Source organism: Dermochelys coriacea, chromosome 13, assembly GCF_009764565.3.
Source record: "Dermochelys coriacea isolate rDerCor1 chromosome 13, rDerCor1.pri.v4, whole genome shotgun sequence".
NCBI lineage: Eukaryota > Metazoa > Chordata > Testudines > Dermochelyidae > Dermochelys > Dermochelys coriacea.
This window is the reverse complement of record NC_050080.1, coordinates 19,454,177-19,466,755: the sequence shown is the minus strand read 5'-3', so window position 1 is coordinate 19,466,755 and position 12,579 is coordinate 19,454,177. Positions and strand designations below refer to the sequence as shown.

The following is a 12,579-nucleotide window of genomic DNA, read 5'->3' as shown; positions in this document are numbered from 1 at the left end:
GAAGGGGCTGCTGCTTTCCAGGACGGAAGACTTAGGTAAGGAGGGGGTGAGACCTGCCGGGGGGAACATGACTCAAGCTGTATCGGGGGCAGCCAAACCTTTAAATTGTGTCCCCCCGCACCCCACTATCAGCACGTATGAGTCGTCTCTGCCTGGCAGGACAGTAATGAAACTTCGGAGCAGAGCCTGCGGCTGGATTCTGGGGATGTGGGCACCCAACAAAAGCATAACAGAGAAACAGAACTGGGTTGTCCTAGGGGTTTCTTTAACTCCCTACTTCTGGGGGGAATCCTTTTTGTCATCTGTATCATTACAGACATACTTGATGACAGGTATTTTGAAATCAATTGCCAACATAATTGAAAATAGCATGATTATATTGTGTTTTGACAAATAAAATATGCATAATTTTTGGTGCAGAATTCCCCCAGGAATACATTTTCCTCTGAAGTGTCTGTTATTGACCAGAGTTGGAAACAGGATGTACCAGAGTACATGGACCTCATCTCTGATCCACTATGGCATTCTGCTGTTACTATACTCTGATAAAAAATTGATTAATTTTAGAGGGCCTAAACAGTCAGAGTGGAAGCACTCCTTCTTACAGAAACTCTGCATGGAAAGTTGCAATGTTTTTGTTTAACCCAAAGATCGTCAGCAGAGGAACTGGTCATTTTTATAACAGGTATAACTGACTATTGGCTTAAGGAAACAAAGTTGATTTGAAAACTGAGAGCGAGCCGAAATTTACACTTTCCCAAATTTACTGCAATAAGCATATAACATTTTTAATCCTCTAACAATACAAACTCTATGTTTGCATAGCAAAAAACACTAAAAATATTGGATTTTGTTTTTAAAAAGGGATATCTGATAGGGGACAAGAAAAGCAACTGTTCCCACCTCAGCTGTTACTTTCCCACCTGCACTCCCATCTCCTGTCTTTAACTTGGTTACTCTGAGCCACTTCTCAGATGGCTGTATAAGGATGACCACCATGTTGGATTAAACTGACTTATTGTACACTTGTAAGACAATGAAAGCTACCAAAATGGTGAATTATTAAGTAAGACCAAACAATTAATAAACATAAGCACATTTGCATATCATAGGAAGATCATAGGTCTGATTTCAGGGGTGGTTTGTTTGGTTCCCTCTCAGGTTTTATTTAGTCCTGGATACTTGTAGGTAAGACTGGAAGGAAGCAGCACCTCTGCTGAGCACAGAATCAATGCAGAGGTCGGGACACCCCTATAAATGCTTTTGTTTGTTTTTTCATTTTAATGCCAAGGGTGATCCCAACCACTTCCAGGCAAGGAACTTATTGCACAAGAGCAGATACCTGGAGGTAACAACATCCGGATCCAGTTATATAAATAATAATGTTTCTGTAACATCTGCTCTCTCCTTCCTTTCTTCAAAAAGGAATGTACCCATCTTTTAATTTTCTAAGGTATTTTACACTTTATCGCTGCAATGCAGCCACCTCTGGGGTAGAGTGATAAGCAAGTAGTAAATAGCAACAGCGTGGGAAGAGAGAATTTTGAACACTACTAGCCAAACCCCCATCCTGACAGTGGCAGGGGACCTTTACTGATCCACAGATCAGAGGAGACTTAAAACCCACACCACAAAGCAATTCAAGTTTGTTTGAAAGATAGTCAAGTATACATTTCCAGGCTTTAGACCAGAGATGGCAAACTACAGCCCGCAGGCCACATCCGACCCATGGGACCGTCCTACCCAGCCCTTAAGCTCCCAGCAGAGGAGACTAGCCCCCGGCCCCTCCCCTGCTCTGGGTAGCAGGGCTGGCTCTGGCCAGGCAGCTACGAGCCAGATGACCGGCCTGGTAAGGAGGCGGGGGGGGTGTTGGATAAGGGGCAGGGGATTCCAGGGGGCAGTTGGGGGGGTTGGATAGGCATGGGAGACCCAGGGGGCCTGTCAGGAGGCAGGGGTGTGGATAGGGGCCGGGGCAATCAGGGAACAGGTGGGGACCCGGGGGGGGAGGTTAGGGGCAGGGTCCCAGGAGGGGGCATGCAGTGGACAAGGAGCAGGGGGGGTTGGATGGTTCGGTGGTTCTGCGGGGGGTAGTCAGGGGACAGGAAGTAGGAGGGGGCGGATAGGGGGCAGCAGCCAGGTTGTTTGGGGGGGCAGCCTGCCCTACCCAGCCCTCCATAGAGTTTTGCAATCCCAATATGGCCCTCGGGCCAAAAAGTGTGCCCACCCCTGCTTTAGACCGATCTTGAGCTGATCCAGAGGTTTCAAACATAGTATGGAATTGGATCATTCAGCCATCTCTCCAAAATTCTTCCTGCTGCCCCTTATGATCAAGAGTGTGCACTAGTACTCTGTCAGGTATTTAAAAGTCAACAGAATGAGAACACCAAAGTACATTCTCTTGTTATTATATGCAAAGGACCACTTAACTATTGGAGAGGTGGCTGCACCTATGCTAGTATTTTCTTCACGTTTCCTACCACTGCACATGTAACTTCTGTCTTCATCCTCAGTAATGATGGGAGTACTATAGGATACAGTGGCTGCTGGCATTTCTAGGTGACAGAATAGTTTAAAGAACATTGGTTTGTCTATGGCCGTGGGTCTCAACCAGGGTTATGTGTACCCCTGGCGGTACACAGAGGTCTTCCAGGGGGTACATCAACTCATCTAGATATATACCTAGTTTTACAACAGGCTACAAAAAAAAGCACTAGTGAAGTCAGCACAAACTAACATTTTATACAATGACTTATTTATACTGCTCTATAAACTATACACTGAAATGTAAGGACAATATTTATATTCCAATTGAGTTATTTTATAATATGGTAAAAATGAGAAAGTAAGCAATTTTTCAGTAATAGTGTGCTGTAACACTTGTGCATTTTTAAGTCTGATTTTGTAAGCATGTAGTTTGAGTGAGGTGAAACTAGGGGTATGCAAGACAGACCCCTAAAAGGGGTACAGTAGTCTGAAAAGGTTGAGAGCCACAGTCTATGCTACCTACACTCCCCACTGTTGCTAGCACTGATGATAGGGTAACCGAAGGATGCTTGAAGGGAAAAAAGCTAATAGAAAAGTCTCTCTCTTGATCTAAGTGTTACATTTGAAATATATAATCCAACAAAAGCTGCACAGGGGCCGTGACCACATCTCCTGTTCTTCTATCAACAAATCTTCATTTCACATATTCAGAACACAGGAATAAGGAGTAACAGATTTGAGGCACCTCACTCCCTATTTCCTCTGTGCTGTTACCCCACTGATATTTCATTTCCATTATCACATCTGCATGTTAGACTGTAGATTTCCAACACCAACTTAAGTGTTTGTGACAAGGCACAAACTACTGTACTCACTTTCATTTATCCTTTCCATTATAAAATGCTTAGCATGTAAAATTTGGTAAAGTACTATAGTTTATGTAGTGATTACATTTAGGAATCTCTGACCCTCCCACTCCATCAAATTGTGCAGTTGACCTTTGACTGGGGGGGATGGGATCCTCAAACCAACATTAAGTAGTTAACTCTGAAAATATAAAAAAATATATATATCCACCCATCTTCCCCAAAGCGTGCAGGTTACAAAAATGTCACAGGAAAAATAGAACTACAGTAGTTATTAGTTTACAGCAGTGGTTATTACAAAATAAGAGTTTCAGAGAAGGCTGCCAAGAATGATTAAGGGCATGGAAAAAACTCATACAAAGACATTGAAAAGATGCAGATTCTGTATTTTGGAAAGGACATAAACAGGGAATAAAAGTATAAAATAATGTCTGGGATAGAGATGGTAGATCAGGAGTTTCTGCTCTCCCCATTTCATACCACAGGAACAAGGGAACAAAAGGTGGCAAGTCCAAACTGATGACAGGAAATAAATACATAATTAGACTGTAGAACCGATTGCCACCAAAAGTCAGAGGCTAAGAACTTAACATTCAAGAAGGAATTGGACATTTATACAGATAACAAGAATATCCAGAGTTATAATAGTCAATGCTAAAAACATATTCCCAATTAATGTTCAAATGTGCACTTCAGGGCTTAGATGCGAGTGATCACAATGTGGGGGGCCAATTAGCTCACATCTGCCTACTGCATTTTTCTTACATTTTGGCTCTTGGGGGAATTCTGCACCATTGCACAACACAGAGTTTGCACGGAATTAATGTTCTGCATAGAATTTTATTTCCTTCCCTCCCCCTCCCACAGAATTGGCACTGCAGAGCTGCTGCCTACTGCTAGGGTCCAGCAGAGCCCAGCTCCCCAGAAGGCTTAGGCAGGCTGCAGTTCTCAGGTTTGCTGGCCCCGCTTAGTCACATGGTGCAGCCAGACCTCCTCCCTGCACAGCAGCTGGCAAAATAGGCAGAAGCAATAGCTTGGAGCTGCAAGGAGGAACTGCTGCTTTGCAGGAAGGGAGACTTAGGTAAGGAGGGGGAGAGGCCTGCTGGGGGGAGCATGACTTGAGTTGTTCTGGGACAGCCAAACCTTTAAATTGTGCCCCCCCAACACACACACACACACACACACTCAGGAGGTATAAGTCATCTCTGCCTGGCAAGACAGTAATAAAATGTGGAGTAGAGCATGCAGCTGGACTTTGGGGATGTGGACATTTGGGCTGGGAAATGCCCCACGGTTGGACTCAGGAGGGGAAGGGATGTGAGTGTCTGACTCCACGGCTCCCTCTTCCTGCCAGCATCCTCTACTTAGGAACTTGAAATATGGTAACCATATGGGGGGAGGGCAAAAAAACAAGAATCAACTAAAAGATTGGAGGGGCTGAGTTTTCTCCTGGCATGTGTGAGCCTTCCAACAAAAGCATCACAGAGAAACAGGAACTGGGTTGTCCTAAGGGTTTCTTTAACTCCCTACTACTGAGGGGAATCCTTTTTGTCATCTGTATCATTACAGACATACGTGACAGGTATTTTGAAATCAATTACCAAAATAATTGAAAATGGCATGATTATACTGTGTTTTGACAAATAAAATATGCAGAATTTTAATTTTTTGGTGCAGAATTCCCCCAGGAATATATTTTCCTCTGAAGTATCTGATATTGACCAGAGTTGGAAATAGGATACCAGAGTACATGGACCTCACCTCTGATCCACTATGGCATTCTGCTGTTGCTATACTCTGATAAATTGTTTAATTTTAGAGGGTCTAAACAGTCAGAATGGAAGCACTCCGTCTTACAGAAACTCTGCATGGAAAGTTGCAACATTTTTGTTTAACTGAAAGATCCTCAGCAGAGGAACTGGTCATTTTTATTACTCATGTAACTGACTATTGGCTTAAGGAAACAAAGTTGATTTGAAAACTGAGCGCGAGCCGAAATTTACACTTTCCCAAATTTACTGCAATAAGCATATAACATTTTTAATGCTCTAACAATACAAGCTCTATGTTTGCATAGCAAAAAACACTACAAATACTGGATTTTGCTTTAAAAAAATGGATCTGATAGTTAGGAGACAAGAAAAGCAACTGTTCCCACCTCAGCTGTTACTTTCCCACCTGCACTTTAACTTGGTTACTCTAAGCCACTTGTCAGATGGCTGTACAAGGATGACCACCATGTTGGATTAAACTGACTTACTGTACACTTTTAAGACAATGAAGGCTACCAAAATGGTGAATTATTAAATAAGACCAAACAATTAATAAAAATAAGCACATTTGCACATCATAGGAAGTTACATTTCCCCTACCCTCCCACAAACTCTGCTTTCTTCTATCCAACCATGGATCTCTTTCTTCCCCTTAGTCGTACTTCATCCAGCTTTTTGATCACAGGGCTTGATTTTTTAGATGTAGTAGAGTACTTCTTCAGCAGGGCTTCAAACAGAGTGTCTGTGTTTGGATGAGTACTCAGAAAAGCTTTCTCCAAAACATACAAATCGACTCCTTTATCCTCAGGAAGACCAGAAATAAAACTCAGTCCAAAATCTATCAGCACCAGGTCCAGCTCTTCTACTGGTGGTCGCAAAAGCATGTTGGAAGTTGTAAGATCTCCATGGACAAGATCCTCATCATGCATTCGTGCCAAAACCTCACCTATCTTTTCTGCTAAGAGAAAGAGGTTCCTGGTATCTTTTCCACTTTGCTGTACAGATGTTATATAATCCCGAACTATAGTTGATCCTGCGATATCTTCAAGATATATACAGTTGGAGACATAATCCACAAAGTAAACCGCTGGTGCAGAAATCCCTATTAAAAAAGAGTTGATGAAATGCTAGCCTTTAGCTTACAAGAATGTTCAGCTTGCTTTATGATATTCAAAATTTATAATTACATAAATCAAATGCACCCTTAGAAGTTTATAACACTATCCTGGAATTGGGACAGAAGCTCAAAATCCTGACACCTAGTGGGCACTGACAAGCCCAAATTTAGCAGTGTTAAGCTTTACTGCCCTGCCTAGTGCCTGGTCTACATTTAGGGCTTGTCTATATTGGCAGCGATCAATCCAGTGGGGGTCAATTTATTGCATCTAGTCTAGACGTGATAAATCAACCGCTGAGCACTCTCCCGTCAACTCCAGTACTTCACCAGGGTGAGAGGTTCAGGCAGAGCCGATGGGAGAGCGTCAGCCGTCAATTTACCTCAGTGAAGACACCACAGTAAGTAGATCCAAGTACGTCAACTTCAGTTACATTATTCATGTAGCTGAAGTTGCGTACCTTAGGTCAATCCCTCCCCCCAGTGTAGACCAGGCTTTAGAATATAGGTGGACAGAGCTATGACGCGCAGATGTGTGAAAAATCCACACCCAACAACCATAGCTATGCCAGCCTAACCCACGGCATAAAACACAGTTGGGTCGACAGAAAAATGCTTCCATCTACCTACCTACTGTCACTCAAGGAGGTGGTTTTTCCAACAGCAACATGCACAAAAAAACCCACACAACCCTTCCATCACTGTAGAATGGGATTACACCACAAGATTATGGCAACGGCACTGTAGCTATGCCACTGGATCTCCCATAATGTAGACAAGCTCGAAATTTCAACTCCTGAAATTTCATTATCCTTAAATCCCCCCCCTGCACTTTCAGTAAAATACAGAATTAATCACTCTTCCTCTCCTTCCAAAACACATTTGTTTGGCAGATGCAAACTATATGCTAGGATTTTGCAGATCCTGAGCAAGTACAATAAATCAGAAAGACGACAAAGACACACACACCAGTTATTTGCTCTTTGTAAGAAGAAAAAAATACCACACAAGCATCCTGAAATTGCAGATGAAGATAAATATCACCCTGTTTTAATGGGGTCACCAGAGCTAGTTTAGACTTGCTGGGGCCCGGGGCCAAAGCCGAAAGCTCAAGCCTGAGGGCTTCAGCCCTGGGCAGTGAGGGTCAGGCTTTAGTTTCAGCCCTAGGCAGCAGGGCTCAGGTTACAGGCCCCCTGCTTCTGAAGCCCTCAGGCTTCGACTTTACGTCCCCTATCTGGGGCAGTGAGGTTCGGGCTTTGGGCCCCTCCACCCCGGGCAGTGGGCTTGAGCGGGCTCAGGCTTCAGCCCCACATCCTGGGGTCATGTAGTAATTTTTGTTGTCAGAAGGGGGTGGCAGTGCAATGAAGTCTGAGAACCCCTGCATTAGTAGATGGTGCCCTGAAGGTCAAGGGTTTATCTCCCTGCTTCACTTTTGCCCCACTATAATTTAGGCTGTCCCTATTATCTATCCAAAAGCTTGTTTACACTTGAAAGTTATTTCAGAATAAGATAAAGTGTGAATTTAGGGCACAATAGCTTCCAGAATAGCTTCTTGTGTTGACACTACTTCAGAATATGGGTATGTCTGCACTACAGCAACACAACTACAGTGCTGTAGTGCTATACACTAGAGGCTTCCAATGGTAACAGAAGGGATTTTTCTATCACTGTAGGTAAGCCACCTCCCAGCCCAAGTAGCTAGGTCAAGGGAACCATTCTTCCATCAACCTAGCCACATTTACACTGGCGGTCAGGTTGGAATAGCTACTATACTCAGAGGTGTGAACTTTTTCCAACTTCTGGGCAACAAAGATATGTCACTCTACATTTTAACTAGTTTCAGAGTAGCAGCCATGTTAGTCTATATCTGCAAAAAGAAAAGGAGTACTTGGGGCACCTTAGAGACTAACAAATTTATTTGAGCATAAGCTTTCGTGAGCTACAGCTTCATCTGATGAAGTGAGCTGTAGTTCACGAAAGCTTACGTTCAAATAAATTTGTTAGTCTCTAAGGTGCCACAAGTACTCCTTTTCTTTTCACATTTTAACTGTAGACCAGATCTCAGAATAATCATGCAGGGACCTATTGGAGAACACCTATTTCCATTACTTCCCCAACACAGAAAAAGCCCAAAGCCTCTTTCTAAATACTATTAAGTCCTTGACCTTCGTGAATACATTAATATTGTGAAATATTTGGATACTACAATGAAGACCACAGAAATGCCTACAACAGGGAAAACAATATCCTGTGGCGGGCAGTCAGTCACTCAGGACAACTGTGTGCTGGGTTTTAAACAAGTCCTTTTGTGTAGGTTTTTGTTGTCTTTCAATTTCATTAAAAGCCCTGTTACCTGGGGTTATGAAAAAGGGTAAAGAGGTGCTGATGGCTCCATTCATGGTACAAACCCCTCCCCAACCAGTGCCAAGACCCTTCCATACAAGCAGCCCCTATCTCTCCCTAAACTCAGTCCTCCAAGTCCCCCTCCTCAGCTCAGCCCCACACCACAGAGCCCCCACGTCCTCCTAGGCTCCCCCACGCCGCCCTACAAGCAACCCCCATCTCACTATAGGCTCACACCCCTCAGCAGACCCACCCCAGAGCCCCCCTCAACCCCTGAGCTAAGCCCCCCACCAGACCACCCCTAGTGTCCCCCTCTGCCGAGCCCGCCCCCCTCCCGTCCATTCCCAGAGAGTCCCCCAGACCCACCCTGCAGAGCCCCCTTCTAGCCCCCCCATCTCTCAGCCCCACCTGCCCGGCGGCAGCGCAGCAAGGAGCGGGCCTCCTGCGCCGTCCGCCGCCGGCTCAGCCGCTCCTCCAGCGCCGGGTGCCGGTAGCGCTTGGGGAAGCGGAGCTTGACCACAGCCGGCCGGCCCAGGAACCGTCCCCGGTACAGCCGCGCCTCGGCCCCCTGCTGCACCAGCTGCAGCCCCCGCAGCGGCGGGGAGGACACCGCGCGCGCTCCCGCCTCGCCGCCCCCATCGGCCATGACGGATGGGTCCGTACGCTGCCGGCTTACGTCAGCTCCGCGGCCGGCGTCGCCTGCGTGAGGGGAAGCAGCACGACACCGCCCCCTCCGTACCACGTGACGTAGCGGGGCCCTCGGGAAGCTTCGGGTTCGGCCCCCGGAAACAGCCGAACCGCCCAGCAGAGCGTTCAAGGGAGGAGCCTGTAGCCCCGCCAGTCAGCCCGGGGTTCCCGCGCGTTACACCGGCCTACGGGGCAGCCCGCTAACCCAGACCGGCCCCGCCCCGCCCCGCCCCGCCCCGCTCCCTATACCGACTTCGTCGTATATCGCCCCGCCCCTCTATAACGCCCTCCCCGTGTATCGCCCCGCTCCCTACAACGCCCTCACTGTATGACCCCGCCCCTCTATACCGCCCTCCCGTGTATGGCCCCGCCCCTCCATACCGCCTTCCCGTGTATCTCGCCGCCCCCTATACCGCCCTCCCGTGTATGACCCCGCCCCTCCATACCGCCTTCCCGTGTATCTCGCCGCCCCCTATACCTCCCTCCCGTGTATGACCCCGCCCCTCTATACCGCCCTCTCGTGTATGGCCCCGCCCCTCTATACCGCCTTCCCGTGTATCTCGCCGCCCCCTATACCTCCCTCCCGTGTATGACCCCGCCCCTCTATACCGCCCTCCCGTGTATGACCCCGCCCCCTATACCGCCCTCCCGTGTATGGCCCCACCCCTCTATACCGCCTTCCCGTGTATCTCGCCGCCCCCTATACCTCCCTCCCGTGTATGACCCCGCCCCTCTATACCGCCCTCCCGTGTATGACCCCGCCCCCTATACCTCCCTCCCGTGTATGACCCCGCCCCTCTATACCGCCCTCCCGTGTATGGCCCCGCCCCTCTATACCGCCTTCCCGTGTATCTCGCCGCCCCCTATACCTCCCTCCTCTTGTATGACCCCGCCCCTCCATACCGCCTTCCCGTGTATCTCGCCGCCCCCTATACCGCCCTCCCGTGTATGGCCCCGCCCCTCTATACCGCCCTCCCGTGTATGGCCCCGCCCCTCCATACCGCCTTCCCGTGTATCTCGCCGCCCTCTATACCGCCCTCCCGTGTATGGCCCCACCCCTCTATACCGCCTTCCCGTGTATCTCGCCGCCCCCTATACCTCCCTCCTCGTGTATGACCCCGCCCCTCCATACCGCCCTCCCGTGTATGGCCCCACCCCTCTATACCGCCCTCCCGTGTATCTCGCTGCCCCCTATACCTCCCTCCTCGTGTATGACCCTGCCCCTCTATACCGCCCTCGCCATGTATCGATCCGCCCCTTATACCTCCCTCCTCGTGTTCACCCCACCCCTCTATAACACCATTACTGTGTATCGCCCTGCCCCATACCTCCCTCCTCATGTTCACCCCACCCCTCTATACCGCCTTCTCCTCTCTACAGGCCCTCCACGCAGCACTTGCCAATCCTGTCACTCCACCCCCTCTATACTGCCCTCCCTCTGTGAATCACCCCACCCCTATATATTACTGCTTCTCCCGTCTATAGGTCCCACCTGCCCCCTCAGATCTAGGCATGCCAGGCGTATGGTTTTCAACCGGAACGCCCAGTCGAAAACAGACCCTGGCGGCTCCGGTCAGCAGGGCTCAGTGGGGGCCCAGGGCTAACGCAGGCTCCCTGCTTGCCCTAGTTCCATGCAGCTCCCGGAAGCGGCTGCCAGGTCCTTGCAGCTCCTCGCATGTGGGTGGCCACGGAGGCTCTGCACGCTGCCCCCACCTCACTGCCAGCTCCGCAGCTCCCATTGGCTGGAAACCACAACCAATGGGAGCTGCGGGCATGAGGGCAGCGCGCGGAGCCTCCCTAGCCGCCCATGTGTCTAGGGGCTGCACAGACCTGGCGGTCGCTTCTGAGAGCCATGGTAAGCACCACTGGGACCTCGCATCCCAAATTCCTCCTGGCCCCCAACCTCCTGAGGGTGGGGGAGAGCAAGCAACAGAGGGAGCAGGAATGGAGTGAGCAGGATGGGGCCTCAGAGAAGGGGCAGGGCAGGGGTGTTTGGTTTTGTGCGATTAGAAAGTTGGCAACCCTACTCAAGTCTATCACTCCACCCCTCTATACCACTCTCTCGCCACAGATCACGCCATCCCCTGTATAATGCCCTCCAGCTATGCATCACCCAGCCCCTCTATACTACCCTCCTATCATGTATTACCCTATCCTGTCTGTACCACCTTCTCGCACTCTGTACTGCCTTCTCTCTGTGTGCCCTCTCTATATTTCCTCCTTCCACTATATACCTCCTCGTTCCCCACTACACCCTGCTTCCCCCTCTCTATGCTGCACTCAGTAAATAGTATATAACTAATACATGATAGATCATCACTCTGGTTGCCTTCCCTTGTGAGAAGCTGCCCTTTGGCCTTATCCCCCTGAGAACGAAACTTCCTTTAACTTCTGCTGCTGCCACTGCAGGAATGGGACTCAGGAACTCAGAGCACTCTACAGCTACTGAGGTGCCTGCAAAGCTGGGGTACTGCCTGCATCTCTGCTGTCCCATCTCATCAGGGATAAAAGCATGGTGCCCACACCTTCCCCCATGCTCCCTGCCAGGACCCTGACCCCCAGCACCTCACTGAAGTCACCATGAGCAGGAGAGCTCTTGGATGTGATATGCAGAAGAGCACGCCAGAAAGTGTGTGCGCAAAGGAATGAATTATTCCGTACAGAACAGAGAGCCTTGCTATGAGCTGCTGATTGGGACCTGCAATAGAGGGTAAATGGGCAGGGCTAGGATTAGTCATTCCAATGCTTAGTCATTAATAGTCATTAATCATCCAATAGTCATGCTCCATGCTTCACAAGGCACAGACAAGAAGCCGCCGCTTCCTACCCTTAGAGCTTACAGTTCTTCAAGGCGCAGTCCTGCTGCACTACCCCAGCAGGGAACTCCGGGAGGCAGAATGCCACTCAGAGCTCTCCGGCCTGTAGTAGGGGAAGTAGCCCTGCTGCTATACCGTTTTCGAGGTGCACAATTTCCAGTGTGTGCAGAGTTATTGCCCTGGCTCCTTCCCACCCACTTGGAGCTCTTCTGTGCCCCCAGGAGAGCACGGTGGTCCCTGCACTCCCCAGAGCACAGGGAAAACAGCTGTGCCAGGCTCTCCTATGGGCTATACAAAGAGGAAGGAAGGCTCCTGCTCACCCTGAGCCTTCCAACTGCTTGCTAGCATGAAGGCCAGGCTTTATCTAGCCTTAAATTAATAGAATGTGACCAGGGGCGTCAGTTTGGATAATTTTTGGTGGTGTCTAAAATGGTTCCAAGTCCCCCCACAAACACACGTGCCTAAGGCTCTGGGAGGGGGGTTGGGTGCAGGAGGGG

General features: G+C 49.0%; 1 protein-coding gene across 2 annotated transcripts; it reads right to left on the bottom strand.

The window, feature by feature from the left end:
* Positions 1 to 838: 838 nt before the first annotated feature.
* TP53RK (TP53 regulating kinase) lies at positions 839 to 9,266 on the bottom strand. 2 transcript variants are annotated; one of them, XR_006275310.1, is made up of 3 exons: positions 8,988 to 9,266; positions 5,691 to 6,224; positions 839 to 1,099 (listed from the first exon to the last, which is right to left on the bottom strand). XR_006275310.1 is itself a non-coding variant. In XM_038370319.2 (2 exons), exons 1-2 carry the CDS (start codon positions 9,223 to 9,225, stop codon positions 5,746 to 5,748), a joined length of 717 nt encoding a protein of 238 aa, XP_038226247.1. In that variant the 5' UTR covers positions 9,226 to 9,266; the 3' UTR covers positions 3,720 to 5,745. The 2 variants fall into 2 exon arrangements, 1 of the variants encoding a protein (XP_038226247.1); XM_038370319.2 differs by lacking the exon at positions 839 to 1,099 and having other exon boundaries at positions 3,720 to 6,224.
* Positions 9,267 to 12,579: the final 3,313 nt, after the last annotated feature.

Bases quoted from the DNA above. Each gene is read 5' to 3' on its own strand.
- TP53RK (XM_038370319.2), bottom strand. From the start codon at position 9,225: ATGGCCGATGGGGGCGGCGAGGCGGGAGCGCGCGCGGTGTCCTCCCCG. The intron at 6,225-8,987 runs GTGGGGCTGAGA...CTTTTTTAATAG, and splicing joins GCTGCGCTGCCGCCGGGCAG to GGATTTCTGCACCAGCGGTT.